Raw genomic sequence first — 25,119 nt, forward strand, 5'->3', positions numbered from 1 at the left:
TTAATCGAGGTTCTGAGTACAGTTTTACATGAGTTACCAAACCAAATAATTAAAGTGATTAATATTTCAGTTCATTGGGCAATTGTTCAAAGAAAGGGAAATTCCACTCAGTATCCTTGCTTGGGCAACAGATGGGCATCATCAATGACAGATTGCTACTATGTGTTTATTACTTTCTTGAAGAAAACTGTAACAAACATATTCATCATTCACTGTGTAATTCACAGACACCTTGACAGAATATAAACCTGCGATTGGCTGCACAAGTCATTAAATACTGTTATTACAGTGGTAAATAAAATCAAGTCCTATGCACTGAATTCTTGAGTATATGGAGAGCTTTGTATTGAGAATGATGAACAGTTTGAACACTTGTTGTTGCACACAAAAATAAGATGGCTGTCAAAAGAAAACTGCCTGAGATGCTTTTATGCACTTTTTGAATCTGTGATAAAAATCTTTGAAGATTCAAAGGCTTCATTCAGTAATAAACTCAAGAATATATTGCATAACATTGCTTATTTGTCAGAATTATAGTATTTGCAAAGTTCCATGAAATTAGTCTTCAATTGCAAGGAACTGATGTGAACCTTATCAATGTCAAATCAGTCGTCTCCATGTTTCTGTCCAAGTTAGCCCTATTTAAGTGCAACACTGGCCACTGTGACCTTTTCCAATTCCTGAGCTTCTCAGAGTTGGAAGAGAAAGAAAGAATACCAGATGATGATCTTCAAGTATATTGTGCCCACCAGTGCGAGCTGCATAGAGACATGTCAGGCAGCTTTCAGGATCTTCTCTCGATCCAAATTCCAGATTGGGAAATAAATCCATTCCTTTAGCACTTGTAATGAGGAAGTAGGATGGATTTATCCCAAGGAAAGGAAGGATGGAGGAAGAACTGATCTTGCTACAAAGTGACTTTGAGCAGAAGCAGAGGTTCAAAAAATCATATCATGACTTTAGGTTGCAGAAAGAATTCTCTGAATGCTATACTGCACTGTGGAAAAATGTCAAGATGTTCATTATTGTCTTTCCAACAATTTAGTGGAGTGCAGTTGCTCAAATTCTTTCAAAGCAATGAAACAGACAGCAAATTACTGAACATGGGGATCTGAGACTCCTTCTGAATGACATTGTCTGATGTTGAGAAGCTGATGTCACTGCCCCAAGCCCATCCACCTCATTGAAAGGTGAAAAAGCAATGAAGTAGTGGACTACTAATGTACACTCTAAAATAGTTGAGAAAATTGTATTTATTATGATTAAAGAAATAATTTTATTTGCAGCTTTAAATAGATTTGAATATTTTTTGCAATTATTTGTCACTGCTTTGAATTTGCAGTTCCTATTTTCTTTCACTGTGCATCACAATCAAGATTCTTTATAGCTTTTATGTAATGGCCAGAAATGGGGAGAGGGGCACTGGGGATGTTGTTTGGAAGCCAAGGGGGCAGTAACCAAAAAAGTTTGGGAACCACTGTTCTAGAAGATGCAGAGGAGATTAATGTTGTTGAATGGAGGTCCTAACTAAGGATAATGCCTCTATGGAAAATCCAGACTACAAAGCGAAACTGCAATAGACAGGATCACCATAGTAGTGGGTCCTTTCAGGTTTCACTGGAAACATGGTTTTCTGTAGCACCTTTAAAAATACCACTGTTAAATCTGAAACACTGTCTTCTAACACTATAACATTATTTTTTTCTGACACCCAATAAACCAAAGCCATAAAATGTTGAAATTATGCAGCCCCTGTCTTCTACTGCCATGGCAACAAATAGATTTCACATCATGTTCAGTTTCCAAGCTATTTATGATTTCCCTCGTGTACCTATCAGAGTGAAGATAGTGCTTACCTCCTACTGAGCTAGCTCGGAATACTAACGGCTGAGAATAATTAAACAGCCCGTGGTGGACTACTGACATAATGTATCTTTAGCACGTGGCTCCAGTATGACTACATATACATAGTACTCCATATATTGAAAATGCTCACATTTTCTTGCTCAACTCTCACACTTTACTACAACTCACAATTTAAAACACCATATACTTCAGACTCAAGTGCATAGCAGTTTTTACCCTGTGTGTTCATTTTTACAGGTAAATCAACTAACTGGGACTGCATAAAGTTACATTCCTTTCATCTGTGTAAAAAGAGAATATTCTAATATCAATCTGTAAGGAACATACAGCCACGGATATTTTTAAAAAGTATCTGGACAAGTTTCAGCAAGAAAAAGTAGTGTGTTAGAAATGTCTATTAATGTAAGTTATTATTCTGTCTGTAGTGTTTTGAATTTAAAAAAAGTTACAGAGAGCTGAGCTTAATCAGGCATACTAAGTAAACATTGACACTGACATTATATTTTAACTTTGTAATGCTTTTAAAGATATTAACAATGTATCCTAATATACAATTAAATGTTAACATGCTGTTATGAGTGCATCTAACATTGCATTGCATAATTTGTCTGGTTTCTGGAAACTGTAGTCCTGCAGTCTCTCTTAATCCTTGAGAGTTGTATATTTTCAATTAGCATTTTGGGGGTTTGTTGGTTCAGACCAGACACAGTATTGATAATAATGAAGAAGACGCCCAGATGTTCATTTCCAATTAACCTATACTCTGTGTAACTAAGTCACATGGTAGCAACTTCCTGTAGTGTAATAGATCAATCAGGTGCATTAAAGCTTTTTATTGCCGTCACGCCTTTTGGAAGAGCTTATTTCAATTGTTACTTGCAGATCCACTGGGATAGCAGTGGGTGAAACACGAGCAGCAATAGTGCTACTATGGACCAAATGGGTTTTGGTCAGTTATGTTATGAGAATTCTACAGAAGTCTGTCAGATGTCATAGCACAAAAACAGGCCCTTCTGTCCATCTAGTCCTTGCTGAAATCATTTAAACTGCCTCCTCCTATTGACCTGCACCAGGACCATAGCCCTCCATACCACTACCATCCATGTATATCCAAACTTCTCTTAAACATTGAAATCGAGCTCATATGCACCACTTGCGCCGGCAGCTCATTCCACACTCTCGCGACCCTCTGACTGAAGTTTCCCCTTGTGTTCCCGTTAAGCCTCTCACCTTTCACTTTTAACCCATGACCTCAACAAATATTTTGTACTGAGATGTAACAAAAATAATGCAGTACGCGTAATAAAAGAAAATACCCATTCAAGAAGAAAAATTGCATTTCAAACATTTCAGTAAGTTTTAATGGTCATTAATTTTCACAGCAAATTCCCATGGAATAACACAGCAAGCATGCCTTTAATTTGATATAAATAATGTCAATCCATAATGAAGTTTCTGAATGTTTAGTGCTGTGTCCCCACAAGGTACAATTTATCCTGGTCACGCACTGAACAAATCAGATTTGAAAAAGTTTGCAACTTAAAAAAAAATCTTTGCAGTACCAGTATCACATCTAAAAAGAGCTGATTCCATGTAAAGGTCCAGGTAGAATGATAAGCTGAATTTCTAAATAAAGCCTTCATTCCTTGACTACCCATCCAAAGATAGAGAGAGATTCAGTAGAAATTCTGGAAATATATGATCCATGGAGCTGAATAAAATATGACAGATGATCTCTGGATAGCTATTCAATAATATTCTGCTGCTCCTGGTACATTGTTCAATGATGGGCAGTTTGTAAAAGCAGAGTGCCACAAAATACCATTCAGCAGCAATGAATGAAGAGCCTCTAGTTAGCAAAGAGAAAGCCAGGAAGTGAATGAAGTAGAGTGGGTTTACACTGAAAGGTTGTTTTAGTTTTTGGATTATCTTAAATATTATCTGTAACCAAATTCTGTTGTAACTCCCCCAAAAATGATTCTTAGAAAGTGGCCACACATTTTAATTCCACATCCCATTCCCATTCTGATATGTCTATCCATGGCCTCCTCTACTGTAAAGATGAAGCCACACTCAGGTTGGGGAAACAACACCTTATATTCCGTCTGGGTAGCCTCCAACCTGATAGTATGAACATCGACTTCTCTAACTTCCGCTAATGCCCCACCTCCCCCTCGTACCCCATCCGTTATTTATTTATATACACACATTCTTTCTCTCTCTCCTTTTTCCCCCCTCTGTCCCTCTCACTATACCCCTTGCCCATCCTCTGGGATTCCCCCCCCCTTTCCTTCTCCCCGGGCCTCCTGTCCCATGATCCTCTCATATCCCTTTTGCCAATCAACTGTCCAGCTCTTGGCTCCATCCCTCCCCCTCCTGTCTTCTCCTATCATTTTGGACCTCCCCCTCCCCCTCCCACTTTCAAATCTCTTACTAGCTCTTCCTTCAGTTAGTCCTGACGGAGGGTCTCAGCCCGAAACGTCAACTGTACCTCTTCCTGGAGATGCTCCCTGGCCTGCTACATTCACCAGCAACTTTGATGTGTATCCCTTAGAAAGCAGTGTATTTTCACTTTTATTTAAATACAAGGGCATGTTTGTTTGTTTCTGACTCACTAAAGTATCTGGGTTTGGAATAAATCAACAATTTTAAGTACCAGTATAGACAGACCAGCCATTTGAAAGCTCCTGAATAATGTGTCACTGCCAATCCATTTCCATGTTGGTGATGTTCCATTTACAATTTCTTTTTGCCTTGTCCATTGACCAATTTATAAGCGGATCAAGCCAACAATTTGCTAGGAGATCAATCTAGGTTTCAAACATGATTCAAACACAAGGAAATCTGCAGATGCTGGAAATTCAAGCAACGCACATGCTACCTGGCCTGCTGCGTTCCACCAGCATTTTGTGTGTGTTGCATAAATATGTCCCACCTCTGTCAGTTCAAGTACTGCTATCTTGGGTACAATCCATTTTATGGCATACCAATTAGAAACCAGAAAAACAAAAGGGAACAGATATGGAAATTCTGTCCCTCACCTCTAAAATGTCAAGAATCTCACTTAGCGTGGAAGGAGGTTACATTTCAATTGAACTTCAGGCAGTGATTTGCTGAGCACTTGCTGAACTTCTGCTTTTTCCACTGCAATCCTTGTACCATCTTAGGTGAAATGCTAAATATCAAAGATCACTTCAAGCTTTTGAATACACACCGTAGTTCAATTGTTCCTCTTACTTATTCTAATATGGCTACAATCAGAAACATTTTGAGCAGCTGTCGCCATCTGTAGACATAATACTTCCATTATCTTGTGCCAAATTGAAGGCATGGCCTATCAGAATCAAACTGATAATCATCCTATTACTGTATAAACTTAGAGTGGATATTGTGTGCAAAATGGGTATTGTGTGCAAACAATAAACAAAGACTCAAAGTGCTGTAAACTAACATTATACTGCGTGCTCATGGAACTGACTTAAATCCCGTTCCTTGCCACTTCTAATAGACAGTGATGTGGTGATCTAACTTGAATTACAAACTAAAAAAATAACATTAAATACATATTCAGGAGAACATCAGAAATCTTCAAAGTCCAATTTGATACGGAATTATCAATGATTTTAAGAAGCTTTATGATTGTAAATGCTATATAAAAACAAAAACAAAAACAGGAATGTACAGTTTCTGAGCAGTATAACAGCACTGATTTAGATATGAACAAATCTTTCATCTGCATTTGTTGAAAACTCTGCTTACTATAAACAGATGATTCATTTCCTAATGTATCGCTTACATCATAGAGTGCTGATTATAGGGCATTATTCTTTGTTCTGTACAACTTTATTTGGGAGATCCTTAACATTGCAATATCAGATTTACTTGCATAAATCCAATTTTACAGGCGCCAGTTCAGCTTTTATCAAAGTGAGAACAGTGAAATACTGGCAAGTCCCAATGCGAAACAATATCAAAGAAGACAACGAAAGCAGTGTTTTGAAAACATGGTGAATAGCCTTAAAAAGATTTTTCAGAATTACTAACAAAGAATTTGGTGCATTGCATGATAGCTATTTTTGGGATTAAAATGGGCTTTTGGCAGTAGATTTTTAAGATACTATTTGATGTTTAGGAATCAAAAGTCAAGTCCTCCGGTTTTGTCACTCTGATAAGTGCACTAGATAAACTTTTGGGACACTTGTTGGTGTAGCTCCTAGAGCTGAACACGCTTTCTATGCATGGAGGACCTCCACTAGTAATCCTTAAAGAGATCAAGAACTACTTAAATATTAGCTGCTGGATTATTTCTTCATGCAGCTGGTGCAACTCTATGATTTTTGGAGCTTTCCCATATTTGTCTAGAGTTTCAACGGTCTACAAGGTGTGGTCTGGCTGATGTTTGATGGCTTAAAGGCTTGTTCTGAGACAAGTTCCTTCAACTCATGGGTGGCCTGGTAGACTTTGCTCTTAGAAATAAACATAATTGTATAAAGAGAGATGTTAGAGAGCAAAACAAGTTGCTAGGAGAACAAGGCAAAGGGAAAGAAGGGCTCTCAGCAGAAGCTACACCATACAGGGCCTTCAGGAAGAGTGCCTCTTACCAAAACTTCAATGAAAGAATGGCTGGGACCAACAACAGAAAATTACATGATTATAATTTCTTTAATGCTGTACTATATTGTGAGGTGATTAACAGAAGCATTTACATTTTTTTGCAGCACTGTGTCCCTGTGAATGTCACAAAGTAGAATTACGAAAAATAATGGGGCACCATCATGGCTCAAAATTTCCCTGTTAATTCACAATTACCACGATTTTTCCAACTTGGAAATTCAGTTAACTTAAAGGGGTCTGTAAATCATTATTACAGAATCAATTGAACTTATACAGTGGAATTAAGTTCTTGCAGCATTGAAATTCTTTAAACATTCCGCACCCTCTCTGTGAAAGGAAAACTTGTGTAAGATTGAGATCTCAAAACTGTAGAAGTGGCATCATTGAAAACTCAAAGTTCTCACAGAACTTTTATATACAGTGTATATAAAAGGCTTTAATAAATATGGTACATCACATTATTCGGGCACCTAGCAACAGCTTCTCAGAGCCTATACCTAGAGCTAGTTGCAAACAACGACCGCAGCATTGCTGCCTCACTAGGGAATAGCAACACTTCTACATAAGTGCTTCAATCATGGCCCTGGAATAGCTACTCTTCTGTGTCACATGATGCTCCCCCGAACCATCACCCATTCACCTGGGAAGCCACTTTCAGAACTCTTGATTAAGAACTAAAACTAGCAAGTTGCTACAGAGAATAGATATAGTATAAGGAAATAGTTACCAATAAATGTAGGGACTTTTTTTTTTGTCCCTTTGGGAGATTATTATAATAGGAATTAAATTAACATTCCAGAACCTGGAAACAATCCTTGAACATCTCACTAAAAGAAATGTTTGATTGTCTTTTCCTTTTGCAATTGGACAAATGTCTGCTGAATTGACACTCAAATGGCTCACACCATCAAACCATAAAATAAATCTGTGCACCCTATAACAGGGGCAACACTAGTTAATATTACTTAAATCATTCACATCTGAAGCCAGTGGGTCTGTCTGGATAGTTGAGCCTGATGCTTCTTGGGAGTCAGTCTCTAATCACATCTGGTTTAGCTTTAAACTTTCACTGATATTTTGCCAGCAGCCACAACCTTTTAATAGCCACAATAAATTAAAATGACTGTAAAATGTGAAAATAGTACACTAACCTAAACTTAAATCTGGTATAATTTAAGGTTCTTTACAGAACATGACATGTATACAAATAGCTTCATATTGCCAATTAAAACATTTGCATTTTTCAATCTAATTTGATTGAATTTTGTAAAGGCACCATTATACTTTCAAATCATTAAAATTAATTTAAAGCAAAAAAAATGCATTTTACCAAAAGGTAAAGCATTTTATCAATTATACCCATTTATCTCTTTGAATTATAATTTATTGTGGCACACATGTAGGTCTGAAAGACACAGTAGCTCGACTTAATGCTGGAAACCTGCTGACAGAGGAGAGGAGATCAAACACAGATCATGTTTCTGCACAAACTACTAATACAGAGGGCAGGGCAAGGGTTCTATGAGAGCCAAGGGATGAGAGATGACAAGAGTACTTCAGTGTCCTGGGGTTGAACAAACAACAATTGATACTTTCTCAATACTTTGTTTTGGGATCTACATAAATGTGTTTTTTGACTGACACTATCCTTTTTTTTACACATGCTGCTTCATACGTGAGCTAATTCAAAAACATTCACTGGCTTAAAAGAGAAGAAGTCATTACAAGTGAACAAATATTTCTAATTTTAGTTTTGATTAGCTAATCATCATCATCTCATTCAAAGCAAAGGTCATAACAATATTTTAATACTCTAATTTATTATCACAATGGTGTAACTGAGAACTTGCTTCTATTTGTACACCCAATTTGCTAATGTCACTTTAATCCTAAAATTTCCATCAATTTCTTGAGCATATCCCAATTACAAAGTCAAGATAAATTAGTGGTAATCTTTGGAAACAATTAGGGTTTAAGGAAAGTTATAAACTTAAGAATGAAAATTAAATTTTAAGGCCATAAATACCTGCACGGCAAATTCACAGCCTTAAAAATGCAAATTTTTACAGTCTCTATTTCACACAAACTAATGCCCAATGTCTTAAAATTACATTCAGGGATACATATAAACCAGTGCAATTTTTAGTGAAGATAATTTGAAACTTATTTCAAAAATTGCTACAAATTACCATAAATATGACTGTGTCCAAAATGGTAGACATCATTTAAACTCTATTTGGAAAAGAACAACTTGCAAAAATTAACTTATACTCTATTGAAAGGGCAAGATTATTTTCTTTGATCAAAGATGTGATTGGACCAAAAATATCAAGGGAATTGCAGGTGTAATTCTCTGTTCCTTTATTTCTTCATTCTCAATTACACCATTTATGTAATTTGTTTTGATCTGACAACACAGTTAGGTGCAAATACACAGGAAATGTTATACTCCTGAAAATAATTATGTTTAATCCGGCCTGAATCCAAAACAACTAGTTCATATATTTGAAAGTTTCAATACCTGCAAGGTCTTTTTTCAACTTCCTGAGATCCTTCATGAGATCCTCAAACTTAACTTGTGAAGCTCGCAGTAATTCCTGGGGTTCTGGTAAAGGATATATACTTTTTTCCGTTCCTGCATCCTGTTACATGAGAAAAGAAAATGTTAATATCTGGTTCAGATACCAGTGAAGATTAAGCCCCAATTTTCCTCACTAATGTCACATGAAAATATGTGTGTATTCTACCCTGATGGAAATGAAGTGGGTTTCTCTGGTCAAAATTCCAGAAGTAGATTCAGTGTGTCGCAAACCTGTGTTTCAAACATGAATTCCTCAATTTTAATATTTATTTGAATCTGTTTTGGTACCACTTTATCTGCAATCATGACGTATATGGCTTCTGATGTAAAAAAAGACCCATCTAAAACACATGTCTAGTATTAGAAGTTATCCATCAGTTCACGAAAAGAAACATAGAATTATGCAATCGGTCGTCAGCAGAACTCTCAGCTTTGACCCCCACACCTTATCATATTGAATTTCAAGCTTGGATTATGCAGATAAAAGAGCTTAACTGCCCCTTAGAAACCACATTATTTCACGTTTCCTTCATTCCACCCATTGTCCTCCTCGACTTCTCTGCGACCTAGTTTTTATTTTCTTTTTAAATTTGCTTTCCTCCTGTTGTCATTTGTATTGTAATAATTAGCTGTAGCAACTGATGTGGTGTATTTTCCTCCAGTGTCACCAGTGCAACTATATAGTTTCTTACTGAACAACTTCCCCTCTTAATACAGCTGGCTGTCAATTGTAACGTGCTCCCAGATACACAGGGAAACATGTGTCTGTTGACATGATATCTGTTGACTACCATATAGACCAGGCAATTCATTGTGCCTCGTGCTCCTGATGAGGCAGTTGCATTACAGCATGTGGATGTGGCAGTCTGGGCACTTGGCAACAAGTATATTTGTTCACTCTTCATCAGTGTTGATGATTTAAGGCATGAATACCTGATTAGCTGCTTCCTCCGAAGCACCAACCATAATTTTTATTGTTCTTTCAGCAGCTCTTAACAGAAGCCAACATGCCAGGATGATCAGAGTAAAAACAGACAATACCGCAAGCACACAGATACATCAATACCAGTGGAAAGAGAAACAGAAGCTCTTGGCCAAAGAGTCTCCAACTTGAAATGTTAACTCTTTTCCACAGAGGCTGCTTGACCTGTTGAACTTTTCCCCCAGCATCTCCTGCTTCTATTTCTAATTTCCAGCAACTGCACGCCTTTTGATTTTCAAGGGTGATCAGAAGTTATTTTGTTCAAATGAATACACTGCCAGGTCCACATGTGCATGCAACAGCTTCATGATGATCAAGTTAACTGGACTCAATTACCATCCACCATGGAGCTGGTGAAAGCAATGACATTCAGTTATTAAGTTTGAAACAGATTTCCCTAGCTGAAAGCCATGCTGAGTATCCCTAATCAGTTCTTATCTATCAAAATGTTGACTGGGGTGGCACAGTAGTGTAGTAGTTGGCACAATGATCTACAGTACTAGGGACCCAAGTTCAATTCCTGCCACTGCCTGTAAGGCGTTTGTGCATGCTCCCCATGACTGCATGTGTTTCATCTGTGTGCTCCAGTTTCCTCCCACAGTCCAAAGATGTAGCGGTTGGTAGGTTAATAGGTCAGTGTAAATTGTCCCATGATTAGGCTAGGATTAAATCGGGGCCTGCTGGGCAGCACAGCTCGAAAGGCCAGAAGGGCCCATTCGGTGCTGTATCTCAATAAAATAAATAAATTAATTAACTAAAACATTACTGTATTTCCTTATAAACACACTACAATGTTGACCTACTGGGATTGTAACGTGGAGAAAATATCTCAGTGATATTATCCTTCATATTTCTAGATTCATGCCCACATTTAGATCTCCCTTCCCTTCATTGTTGATTCTTATATTCCGTATCTGTAGAATGGTAATGGGTTGAAAAGGAGCTTGATATTGTCTCAAGACTCAGATCCGATCCACCCTCTTTTAATTGACTTAATCTCTCAAATTTGACTCAGCTACAAATCTGCTGCTTTACCACCCCTCATCTTCTAGTTCCCTGAAAATATTCAACCAAATTAATGCTAAAAACTGATGAGGGAGAAAAAAAATTGACTGCAGATGTCCTTTAAGTTTGTCCATAAAAGACACATAGACATTCTGGAGGCAAATGCGGCAAGAAAGGAAAATCTTTGTCATGAATGTTTAATTGAAAATCAACTCAAAAGAAATCAAATCAATTTTATAATGTCAGCTATATCAAAACAATTTATCTTTTTTAAAATTTACATTTGAAACAAACTGATATTTACGAAAATGCCTTTCTGATGGATTTAAAATCTTAGATAATTTTGTCAAGAGTATTCATAAAAAATGATAGTAAATAAGTTAAATTCCAAGGGAAGCTGATTTGAATAACTATTTGGTTTAACTTAGATGTGCAAGTTTGTGTGACAGAAATGCAAATAAAAGTCCATTAATTACCTTGTCAAAATGGAGCAAGTAATACGATGCAACAAAATCCAAAAGACTGATCTGATTATCCTAAAAGAAAAAAATAATTTATTGTAAATGATTACTCTGAATATTAAATACAAAGCAAAGTATCTTTGTGTTCTTTTAATTTTCTGTTGACTAATGGACGACCACTAGCCATATTTCATTCTAGGTTAGAAACAGCAAAGAGGAAATAACCCTGTATTTCATTTTTAACAAATTGGCACCAGTATAATTATTTCCTCCAGATTTTAATTAGCCTACTTTTCCATTTAACAAAATATAAACTAACATAGAAACTGAGATCATGTCAAATGTATGTGCTTATCCGAACTTCCTCTCTATAAATTCAGCAAAGGAATTACCATACAGATCTGAAAACCATACAGATTTCTGCCATGGATCTTCCTAAAGTTGAAGGGGCCAGAAGTCCATGACTTAAATGTCTTCATTGAGCTCGGGGCACTTTGTCTTCCTCCCTCAGTTAACTGTGAAAGATTATCCAATTGCTTAATTGACAAGTGGCAATGAGACTCACATGACAAATTTTAAAATGCCAGGTAGCCAGGTCTAGACTTAAACTCACGGGAGGGTTTCAGAATTACTAATGGATTGGTTAGTTTGCACGGTGTAATCTAGGTATCTGAGTGAGTGATATAACACATTTTAAAGGACCAAAATTCACTATCCCATCTTTGGTCCCAGTGTTAGTTGTTTGGATGGATTATGGAAGGAGCTAGGCAGAACATTGGATGGGCATCCTATACACTGAGGTGAAATGGCAGCTCCCACCCTAGTCTTCTGGCTCCCATGACAGAGGCCTGCCAAAGTTATAGCAGCTGGCCACAGCAACATTAATCAATATTCAGGGTTGACAGTGTTTAAAATAAATTGCTTAATAACTTCAGCTAAACACAGAATAACAATATAAAATACTGACATGCTCTCCTTATGAATTCCTATTCCTCATGGCTTTGTTTGTGCAATTTAAACAGAGAATTAGTAGAAATGCATGGGCAGATAAAAAGCTGAAAATTCAGTATATACAGCAAAAAGCATTAAGATACATTAAGAGGCAGTGCACTAAAATCTCATAGTAAATATTAATATATGAAAAATGTGACAATTATGTAGCAGAAATTTCCCTGAACTTGAGAAGTTCAAATTTTAGGATTACCATTATCTATGCAGAGATAATTCGGAAAACAGGTTTAAACATTTTCACATTGAAGGTTCCTTTGACTCAATAAATTGCAAGTCACGACTGAAATGCACAGCAACCCCGGTAACAAAACTATGTGGCTCATGCCTTAATCTTGCCCATCACAAGCAAGGCTCTGCGTAATTGGTCTGTTTCACTGAATTTTACAACTTATAAACTTCAATGAGATGTAACAAAATCCCAAACTGTTTGAATATTTGTACTCCTGAAACAGTTGACCAGTAATTTTCTTGTTTTACTAAAGTTTGATGAAATTATAAATGAAGAAAAAAATCCTTATTTCCTTTAACTTCTATAAAAGCTGGTTTTAATCTGAGACAACTATTTGATTTTCTTCTATTTTAGCTAACAATGACAAATAGCTTACAATATTATCATTTTTGTTTTAAACCACATGTCATTTCACAAAACTGTGAATGCAATTAATTATAACTTGGCATTGGTTCCTTACATCTCTGTATGGAATGAACAAAACCTTTTAAAAAAACAATATTTGGTTAATGCTTGCGAACTTTCTCAACATAAGTAAGCTGCATACTTACAAAATTATTTATATTGAATGTTTAAATGTGATTAAAACCAGTTAAACACATCTCTGGAATTCTTGTTAAATTTAATCTTTTGGTAAAAGTCATAAAATAACTTACAAATCATTTCAAAAGGTTCTTTCAAATCCCACTGCAGTAAGATTAGAATGGTCTGCCAAACCATTTTGCATTGACCTTTTATTATTTCTGTAGTTCGCATGTTAGAAACAGACTCTTGGTCCCACAAATTTATTCAGTAAATTACCTTTAAGTCATTTCTGAAGTATTTAAGTCAATCACATTGCACCTGATATTCGTTTTACACTGCTAAGGCTGAAATGAATATCTCAGCTAAAGAATATGTTGTTTCCTATGTCATGAAATCTTTTAATATAAAAAGTAAAAGAGTGTTTGAAATCTTCTCTTCCTGAATTATACAATATCATGAAGAAGTTTTGCACTTTTATTCTTTTACTTTGGCATAAAGGTTTCAGTAATTGATTCAGCAAATTTTGACACTAATTAGCATATGTCATATTTTACTACTGAGAACAATGTTTTAATACTATTGCACCCAAATGCACATATCCTTTGCTGTAATCATTGTGCTTCGACAAGGTGACTAAATAGTGTGACGAGCATTGTAACAGGCAAAGTAAAACAAGGATTGCAAGGTATAAAAAGTGTTGAGGCAGTATTGACTTTTGAGCAGTTCTATCCCACTACAGAGTTCATGTGCACCCTACTTCAGCAAGCATTTTATTATGTACCAGCTTACAAACAGGGGTGAATTCTTATTAGAGACGAGTCAAATGGCTACTTAGAACATAGGACATCGAACATTTCAGCACAATACAGGCCCTTCGGCTCACAATGGTGTGCCGACCTTTTAACCTTCTTTAATCCTAACCATCCTAAAGCCAGAAGGCCCATTTATTATTTCCACAGGAAACATACTTTAGAAAAAAAAATCACAAATTAAGGACAAAGCACAGAGCAAAACCTGCAGGAAGAATGACTAACTGCACCTACATTACAGGGAGGCAATTTATGGCTAAATATCCAAACACAACCTGAAAGAAATAAGGCTCTGTGCAAGTTGTGAGGATATAGAGAAAAAGAAGAGAAAGAGAGGGGTGTGATTTGATTGTTTATGAGTTTATTTTCTATCTGACCTATAGGGCAAAAATATTCATACTGTCATAAAATAGAGGCTCCATGCTGGTAGTTTTGTCCTGGAAGACATAGCAATGCTGAAAGTCTAAAACTACTTAGTTGAAAGCCATCAGAAAAATGCTGAAGAATTTATCATTTCACTTATGAAACAGGATTTATAATGTTTTAAAATTTTGTATTCCTATTTAAAATGTAACTCCATTGCAAATGGACCCCGCACTCAACGTCAGTAAGATCAAAGAATTGATTGCGGACTTTAGAAAGGGCAAGACAAGGGGACATACACCAGTCCTCAGAGAGAGATCAGAAGTGGAAAGAGTGAGCAACTTTAATTTCTGGGTGTCAATATCTCTGAGGATCAAACCTCGACCATCATATCGATGCAGCTGCAAAGAAGGCACCACAGCGGCTATATTTCATTAGGAGTTTGAGGAGATTTGGTTTGTTAAGAAAAACAATCGAAAAATTCTATAGATGTACAGTGGATAGCATTCTGACTGGCTGCATCATCATCTTGTATGGGGATGGGAGGGGGGTAGCTACTGCACAGGATCAAAGTAAGCTGCAGAGAGTTGTAAACATAGTTAGCTCCATCAAAAGCACTAGCCTCCATAGTATCCAGGACACCTTCAAGGAGCGATCCCTCAAAAAGGCGGCGTCCATCATTAAGGACATCTATCACCCATGTCTTGCCTTGCTACCATCAGGAAGGAGGTACTGAAGTAAGAAGGCACACACTCAATGATTCAGGAACAGCTTCTTCCCATCTGCCATCTGATTTCTGAATGGACATTGAACCCATGAACACTACCTTAATACTTTCTTTTGACTCCTATTTTTGCACTACTTAATTAATTTAACTCTCTCTCGCTCTCTCTATATATATATATATACATACACACACACATACACATATACCCACTGTAATTTAGTTTCTTTCTCTATTATTATATATTACTGCCACACAGTCAACTAATTTCATGATATATACCGGCAATATTAAACCTGATTCTGATATACAATTCTAATCGAACTACCTTCCCATTCGAAACCCTATTGAAGTGAGGTAACCCAGATATGACCATTGAAATTAATTTGACCACCTGGAATGTTATTTAGAAATGTGACTTTGTAAATTCTAAAATTTGTATCAAACATCTGACTCTGATAGCAGATAGGAGGGGGAAGGAGCTTATCCCCACTTGCTCTGTTCAGGAGAAAGGGCAGTATTAGATCAAAGTGAAAACTGTTGGTCTTCCGATGTTCATGGCAAGAAGTGCTTTAGCTGAAAGGCATACTCTGTCAGCCATAGGGATACTACAGGTGGGGAAGTATGTTCTGATCAGTTACCAAAAACCAATCATTGGGTCATCAGCAGACTGACCTCAGCAACACTAGTGAAGACACATAGACTTCAGCTCATAGATAAAAGGGTAGAGGGGAAGGATTTCCTTATGTCATCATGTTAAGATCACTGTAATGGCTCAAACTTGAGTAAGGGAATGTCATTACAAAAATAAAGGATTTGTTTAATTGTTTTATTTACTAAAACTAGCTAATCAAGATTTCTGCACAGATAGCAAGTAAGTTTCAATGTGTGTGGGAGGAGCTATCCTATAGCCAACTCATAGGCTGCAATAAGACAGGCACGATCAGAAAATTCACTAACATCGCTTATGTATGGAAATAAACCAAATAACAAAGTTACTACATACTTGATGGACTTTGTTTACATGCAGCATCACAGCAAGATGTTAGATAAAGGCAGTTATTTTACTTGACAAAAGGCAGTGAGTTGTGGCAGAAGTCATGCCACTCTGCGGATTGGACATGCACAAGTTCATTCTAGCTGCAAGTTAGGGAATTGCTCCAATTACATCATAAGGAATTACTATTACATTAAGCTTTGCAGGACTAATGCAACATTTCCAGCTACTTAGTTTTACATCTGTCATTACAGACTTAGTAAGGAATTAATTACTCATCATTCATAACAACTGGAACTCAGATAAAACATACCCTGCTTTTGACGTCTTTTAACTTTGGAAGAATTTCTAAGCCAAATCCATCTGCTTGGCCACGAGTCCTGTTCCCACCATTCATATGATTTCCAAAGGCTAGGATGAGACCTAGCACAATCTTCACACTTTCTTGGTCTTTTAAACTCTGAATAAAATATATCTTGGTGAATGAGTGAATCTCCTTTTAAACATTCAAGCAACAGAATCATAGCCGGTTAACCAACAATATTGCAATTCTTATTCCTGGTTCGTCGAGGAGCCAAACTGGAACTCTTTGAGAGTACAGATAAACTCAATGGTTGTTAATAAACTTTGGAGCAAATTCAACTCATTTTAAACATAATACTAAATATTCTAGTATATATTCACAAAGATGCCATGAAACTATTTAAATGAATCATTTACAGATCATTTGTAAAGATAGTTGGAACAAGGTCTGCAGGACAGAAGTTGGTGTGAACCAAGTTAGTTTCTCTGCAATTACAGATTAAAATAAATTTAGATTTGGCATTATCAACCTCTTCCCGATATCAATATCAAATAAAATACATCTTAGCAGACTATGAATGGCACTGAGATCATTGTTATTACTTATTACTTAGGCCCTTCAAGCTACTCTGCCCCAGCAACTTCACAACCCTAATTAACCCCAAACTAATTACTGGACAATTTACAATGACCAATTAAACTACCCAGTATGTCTTTGGACTGTGGGAGGAAACCGAAACACCCGGCAAAACCCATGCATTGCACGTGGAGGGCGGACAGAGTCTCCTTAACGAATAGTGTGAGAATTCAACTCCTAACCGCTTGGCTACTGTAGTGCCCAAAACTGATTCTACTAAAGTTGCAATATATGATGAATCAGACCTTGCTTAGGTGGAGAACATTCTCTGCTTTGCGGCGCACTGTGGAGATTCCTTCCATGAAGTTAGATTGGAATATGATGCAATTTGCACGTTCAGTAAAGTTAGAAATCTGTGACAATTCATACAAGAACCTTTTGGGGAAGAAAACCAAAGTTAATATGAATCAGATTTAACCATTTAATCCATTTCCAATAAACAAACCTATTAATTTGAAATCACTACAAATAAAAATAATGAAAATCATATTTTCTTAAAGATATTAACAGAACACTTCTGATTTGACTTCCAGTAGGTTCATTATAAGTCTTAAAAAGCCAAAATAAATGATCCAGCAGGGGAGAGATGGAGTGATAATTAAACTACAAGGTAACAGCCAGCACTCTAATTAATTCAAGCTGCTCTATTACTTGAACAGGCAGCCAAAAAGTCAAGTTTAATATTAGTATTAGCTATTACATTGAGAATTTCATACGCAATCCTGTGTTGTTATTGTGTTGAAACAGCACTAAACTTAACATTGCTGTAAGTGCTTAATGTTACACATACAATTAATTTAGCAGGACAGACTGGAATGGCTAGTCAACCCTTTCACTAAATGGTCCAGGGGTACTCTTGAAATAAATAGAAGCCTTATTTCAATATTCTAGTACATTTCCTGTGGTCTCTGCATATTGTCCCAGCCTGACTTTGTGACCATTTGCAACTCTGGCTTCAGCAGTCCAACTGAAGACCAGTGATAGCAATCATAAACACAGTTTAGCATCAGATGAATTAGGAGCACAAAAATGTGCTGTCATCCCATTCTCCTGGCCTGCCACCCACTCATCATCCCAATTCTAAATTCAGCACTGGCAACACGGTATCGTAGTGGTTAGCATGACATCGTTATAGCACCAGAGACCCAGATTCAGTCCTGCTTATCTGATATAGACTACTTGATTCAGTCCATGGGTGACCTGGTCCCAGGATACTATCACTGCACAATGTCAAAATCAAGTCTAGTTTATAGCAAAATATCTTGTAATTTCTGGATTATAGATTTTAAAAGATGTCATTTATGAGGACTTGCTGACCTTCATACCAAATATACTCTTATTGAGCTACCTGCTTTTCCTACCTGCTTTGATTTTGCTGTTCTTTTAGAGAGGCTACGGTCCTTAGGACTAATCACTTCACCCATCTTGCACATTCAGCATGTTGAACACTTACTGGATTTGTGGAAGGGGAATCCAATCAGTCCCATTGCCTCACCTTGTCCCCAAACCTTGCAAATCCATTCTTTCTAGCTCCCTTTTGAAAGTGACTTACGCTGCAGCTGCCCCAGTCTTCCAAACTTTTACAATAATTCAAACGTAGAAAGTGAAATAAAAAATAAAAGCTCCTTGTGGTCAGATGAATAATGTGTAATTTCTAGAGATTTAAGAGCAATACTGTAGGACTGGCAACTTTATCCACCACAAAATGGATGTATAAGATGATGCCTGGCTGGATCTTTGGAAACTGTTAGAATTCAACTCTAAAGAAGGATCTTAGTGGGGGGAAAATGAGCAAGTTATGGACAGCTAACTTGAAAGGGTGAAAAATGAATTCACTTGTATGATTTTGATTGTATATATGTTTTAAATACATGTAGTCAACTACATCCAGTTTCAAATTATTAAGAACAATGTTTACTTCAATTTTACTAGTTCTTCCAATCTCTTTGAATGTCAGAGATACCGCTTAAAAAACAAAAATACCTAATTACCTAGCTGCACACCAGGGTGAAGGCGGCCAGTGAGACCCACCACATTTTGAGGCAGGTAAGCCTTGATATTGAGGCCAGCATGCATTCTTTGCTGCTCGTCTGTTTCATCTGTCACCCTCCTGAAACATTTATATTGCATCTTTTGTCCTTCAGTTGACTTCTCCTGTTAGAGCTCAATGGATTCCAATTTACCCTTCTTTCAGGCTATTGGTTCCATTGATTTCTGAATATATTTTAGGGCCAACTTTTACATTTTTATTTCTGTCTCCTTTGATCTTTCTCACCATTATTTCACCTCTTCTAATAAGCTTCCATCTGGAAGCACTGCTTTTCCCTTCTTCCATTTCAACTAGTACAACAAGAGAAACTCCTTACTGTTCTGGTTTATCCAGTAACTTTCTCTCTTCCTCTGTTGACTTTTCGTAATATTTGGATATGGTCACCAACTCGTCAGGTTGTGCCCTCTGTAATGCAGAGAACAATTAAATGTACATTCAAAAAATTGCACTATTTCAGCATAGCATTAAAAAAATCAATTAAAGATAAAGATGGCTGATGTTCAAACCTGGAATGTAATCAACATCCTCTCAAAACTGTCAGCATTTTCCAGAAGTCATCAATACAAAATATTGATACATATCTGATGATATGATAACATTCTGTATGCTTACTTCTGAACCATGGACCAAACTCTAGTGATTCCAAAATTATACTTCCAGCCAGAATTTTGTGTGGTGTCATATCAGCTGAACAGCCAGAGATTCAAAAGAGTAATGATATTATAAACTCATTTGTGTATTGCAATAGCAAAGTCCAAAATCGTTAAATTGGATATTCTTCATGATGTAATGTCCTATAAAAATAGGGATTGTGGCATTACTTCCTTCATCCAACTGTCATGTTGATAAAGTAAGTCCTTCTGCTACTGTAGGTTAAAGTACAGTCATGCTTCAAGTTTTCTCTTAATTCACTCTCAAGGACATAATGTATTCTGGAGACAAGTGGTCTTAGTAGGGCCACTGCTTCTGGGTTGGTAGAAAACAGAGGTTTCTTGCAGGTCTTACAAACAGAGTAAATGCCTTCTGCTGCACCAATAGCACATCATCTTTGCATTAATGAAAATCCTTGGAATAACATTCAGGCCTGTAGTTCTCACACTATTCCTCTGTGTGCTGTTGTATCAGGCACATGCAGAACCCACAAGGAAAGCTATGAACATTGCACAAGTCTTCACTTATTTATGTTTCATTTTTCAACAAAATTGAATCATTCAATGCACCAAAAACATGGTGCCATGCAAGCCGATTTTTTGGAACAATCTTCCCTCTAGGCCCTAATAGCCATCACAATTTTAATCTATTCCTCATTAACCTACTTAACTACCCATATTATTTCCATTCTTTATACCATACCATTAGCAAAGGTATACTATATTATTAGTAAAGTTAGATAATCGATGGTCAGCAGAAACATGTGGGCTGAAAGGCCTGCTCATGTTTCTATTCAGACTTCATGATATCTTCTTTGTTCTTCTAACATTCACTTTTCCCTCAATCCTAAAACCCTATCACCATGATCCCACTTCCATCTTTCCTTTTTCTATCTCTGTTTAGTCCATTTCCCTCAGAACTCTTTATAATTACCTTAAGATAAAAACAAAGTAATTATTAAAATAATTTGACTTGGAATGTGAAAACAAACTATTCTCAGCAAATCTGAGATCCACCACATGAATCCACACAAGATCCAGTTTAATCTCTTCTTTTCCTCTTGTCCCTTTCTCTTAGCTTTATAATTCTATTGCTGTGGCAGATTAGAAAAGTTCCAGCCAGAAAACAGTTTCACTGTCCCCTCACCATGTATATTTAGTGTCATTCTCACAGGTTCTTCCTTGGACCAGATTTCATCATTTGCCTCAATGGTAAAAGAAGAGTAAAGGATGTGTTGGCCAAATACATTGAAGATTGTGATACAATCCAGCTACAGGCTCTCATCAGCATCTCAAAACATCAACAATTTCTTTCTCTTCCTCAGATGCTGCTCAATGCTGAATTCCTTCAGAAGATTGTTTGTTGCTCCAAGTTCCAGCATCTGCAGTCTCTTGTGTCCCTGTGATACATCCACTCAACAACCACTTTATTAGGTACCTCCTGTGTTATGTTTTGTAACTCCAAAACATAACACTAATTGGAAGAAAAACAAGGGAGCTGGGAATGTGAGTCCAACAAATGCTTTTTGTAGCCAGCTAAGAGTCTTTCAATTCTTGTTTGGGGGATTTTAACCCATTCTTCCTTGCAAAAGGCTTCTAGTTCTGTGAGATTCTTGGGCTGTCTTGCATGCACTGCTCTTTTGAGGTCTATCCATAGATTCTTGATAATGTTTAGGTCAGGGGACTGTGAGGGCCATAGCAAAACCTTCAGCTTGCACCTTTTGAGGTAGTCCATTGTGGATTTTGAGGTATGTTTAGGATCATTATCCTGTTGTAGAAGCCATCCTCTTTTCATCTTCGGCTTTTTTTTACAGATGGTGTGATGTTTGCTTCCAGAATTTGCTGGTATTTAATTGAATTCATTTTTCCTTCTACCAGTAAATATTCCCCGTGCCATTGGCTGGAACACAAGCCCAAAGCGTGATCGATCCACCCCCTTGCTTAACAGTTGGAGAGGGGTCTTTTCATGAAATTCTGCACCCTTTTTTCTCCAAACATACCTTTGCTCACTATGGCCAAAAAGTTCTATTTTAACTTCAACAGTCCACAGGACTTGTTTCTAAAATGCATCAGGCTTGTTTAGATGTTCCTTTGAACCTTTTGAATAGAACTCTTTGGCCGCAATGAGCAAAGATATGTTTGGTATATATAAAATTTTATTTCCTGTGGAGCATCAAGAAAGCTCACCTCTGTCCCAGGATACTGATGGACTATTACCGCTGTACCACTGAGAGCATACTCACCAACTGCATCTCAGTGTGGTATGGCAATTGTCCCGTATCGGACTGCAAAGCACTCCAGCGTGTGGTGAAAACTGCCCAGCGGATTATCGGTACCTAATTGCCCACCATTGAGAACATCTACCATAAACACTGCCTGGGCAGGGCGAAAAGCATTATCAAAGAAGCATCTCACCCTAACCATGGACTTTTAACTCTCCTCCCACCCGACAGGTGCTACAAGAGCCTCTGCTCTCGCACCAGCAGGCACAGAAAGAGCTTCTTCCTTGAGGCTGTGACCCTGCTGAACCTCACATCACAGCGCTAAGCAGTATTGCACCCATATTGTACTGTCTCAGTACTTCTATATTTGTGTGCTGTAGCACTTACTTTTTATTTACAGTTATTTTGTAAATAACACTATTCTTTGCATTTCTGGTTAGATGCTAACTGCATTTCATTGGCTTTGTATCTGTACTCGGCACAATGACAATAAAGTTGAATCTAATCTAAATATACACACACACACACACACACACGCACACACACACACGCACACACACACACGCACACACACACACACACACACACACACACTCACACACTCACACACACAGTATACTATAAAATCAAACTAGCATATAAACCAGGGGTTGGCAACCTTTTTACCTCTGTGGGCCAGATCACGTATTAATGAGCGGACGGTGGGCCAGATAAATGCCATAAAAAACTTGAGATATGGGAATTATCCATTTAAATACATCTAGTTATGTTTTGCCTCAAATTAATGAATAATGCATGCTAGAAAATCATTTGTGCTTAACCAAGGATGCCAATTAGTAATCAAAGAACTCAGTTTAGTTGCAATTTATTTCAATCAAGGCATCTTTTGAATCTAATAAAAGGACACAAAGAATCTTTAAACATAAAACGTATGAACATGATGCATTGAACGGTGGTAAATTAAGTATAATAAAAAATAAAATTTTAATGCAAACAGTCGATAAATCAGTGTGAAACTTGCTGCTGTTTGTTCCGAAACTAGCCTTCATTCACTCAACTTCATCTTTCCTTGCTTGCCCAGTAAACTTGTTCAAATTTCCACTATGGTGTGCCTTGTAATATCCGCTGATATTTGCCACCTTCTTCACAGCAACATTTTCTAGGTAAATGAGACAAACTGGTTTCCCAGCTTGCTCGATGAAGAAGTAATCTAGTCTTCAAGTGTCTTGGAAATTTCGGCACTCAGTGTCTACCTTCCCGCATTTTGCATTCATTCCCATTGGAATTTTTTTCTTTGACTTTATTTCAAAACACGAGTTATTCAACAAGTATCGTAGCACATGCAAATATCTGGATATTTAGTGTGGATTTCTTGTTAAAACACAGCGATACTGTTTCTGTTTACAAATTTGAACGATCCCATCTGAAAACCTACATGTGTACAGCGAGTATCTAATACATATTATTAAGATAGTCTGCCTTCCCGTCATTCATATATACCAGTGTTTCGTTTGGAACAAAATAGAACCTGAGGCCAGTGTAACAAGACGCCATGCATGTCCATCAGTGTGGTCGCGTGAAACACTCAGAATAAGGAAAAAAATCACTCGCGGGCCGGATAAGCATAGTATACCAATATTTGCTCATGGGCCGGATTTGGCCCGCAGGCCGTAGGTTGCCTAGCCCTGAAATAGACACCTACAGCATAGTAGCATAGTAAATTTTAAGTTGTCCCATTTGGGCCTAAAGATTTAATTTGCGTGAAGGATTTCTTACTCTTGTGGGATAACATCTTTCCTGATAGCGGGGAGGAGGGGGTCACTCTGCTTGGCAGGAGAGACTTATGGTTGTCAAGCAATCTCAGGTTCTAGGGCTTCCTCCGTAGTGATTGTTGGAGTTGACTCTGGGACTGCAAGAAGTGGTTCTGACAGCTCTGGACCCTTTTTTCCCTGGATGTGTTGGCATCCTGAACAATGCATGTCAAGCTTCACTGGACGATGTGGATCGTAATGTGTGAGTACAGTGTCTGACATCACAATTTGTTTTTACTTTTGAAAGCCATCTCACACCGCTTTGCCCATGGCCATTTCTTCTTGATCTGTAGTAATGAGTTCAAAGGGTGGAGCACCTTCGCCAGATTTGGTAGGAACCTGTTGTAGTATTTTACAGATCCTAAAAGGGGCTGCAACTGTGACATGTCCTTTGGCCTTGGGGTATCTGCCACGGGTTGCATTTTCTCAGCACGTGTGTAACCCTTGTGTGTCGACAGTGTGACCACAGTATGTGATGCTTGGTTTAAAGAACATAGAACATAGAAAACCTACAGCACAATATAGGCACCTGGGCCCACATGTTGTGCCGAACATATAACCATATAACGATTACAGCATGAAAACAGGCCATCTCGGCCCTTCTAGTCCGTGCTGAACTCTTACTCTCACCTAGTCCCACCGACCTGAACTCACCCTCCATTTCTTTCCTGTCCATATATCTACCCAATTTAACTTTAAATGACAACATCAAACCTGCCTCAACCACTTCTGCTGGAAGCTCGTTCCACACAGCTACCACTCTCTGAGTAAAGAAGTTCCCCCTCATGCTACCCCTAAACTTTTGCCCTTTAACTCTCAACTCATGTCCTCTTGTTTGAATCTCCCCCACTCTCAATGGAAAAAGCCTATCCACGTCAACTGTATCTATCCTACTCATAATTTTAAATACCTCTATCAAGTCCCCCCCTCAACCTTCTACACTCCAAAGCATAAAGACCCAACTTTTTCAACCTTTCTCTGTAACTTAGGAGATGAAACCCAGGCAACATTCTAGTAAATCTCTTCTGTACTCTCTCAATTTTATTGACATCCTTCCTATATTTCGGTGACCAGAACTGTACACAGTACTCCACATTTGGCCTTACCAATGCCTTATACAATTTCAACATTACATCCCAACTCCTATACTCAATGCTCTGATTTATAAAGGCCAGCATACCAAAAGCTTTCTTCACAACCCTATCCACATGAGATTCCACTTTCAGGGAACTATGCACCATTACTCCTAGATCCCTCTGTTCTACTGCATTCTTCAATG

The 25,119-nt window shown here is 37.5% G+C and overlaps 1 protein-coding gene across 3 annotated transcripts in view; it reads right to left on the reverse strand.

The window, feature by feature from the left end:
- fmn1 (formin 1) overlaps positions 1-25,119 on the reverse strand; it is a 386,619-nt gene that overhangs the window by 125,825 nt on the left and 235,675 nt on the right. For all 3 annotated transcript variants that reach the window (XM_063050982.1, XM_063050990.1, XM_063051000.1), the window contains 5 exons: positions 19,474-19,562; positions 17,353-17,482; positions 16,481-16,627; positions 11,525-11,584; positions 9,002-9,122 (listed from right to left, as the gene is read on the reverse strand). In XM_063050982.1, coding sequence (XP_062907052.1) covers positions 9,002-9,122; positions 11,525-11,584; positions 16,481-16,627; positions 17,353-17,482; positions 19,474-19,562 — 547 coding nt within the window. The remainder of the gene's footprint in view (positions 1-9,001; positions 9,123-11,524; positions 11,585-16,480; positions 16,628-17,352; positions 17,483-19,473; positions 19,563-25,119) is intronic.

The sequence above is a fragment of the Mobula hypostoma genome, chromosome 1 (assembly GCF_963921235.1).
Source record: "Mobula hypostoma chromosome 1, sMobHyp1.1, whole genome shotgun sequence".
In the NCBI taxonomy this organism is placed as follows: Eukaryota; Metazoa; Chordata; class Chondrichthyes; order Myliobatiformes; family Myliobatidae; genus Mobula; species Mobula hypostoma.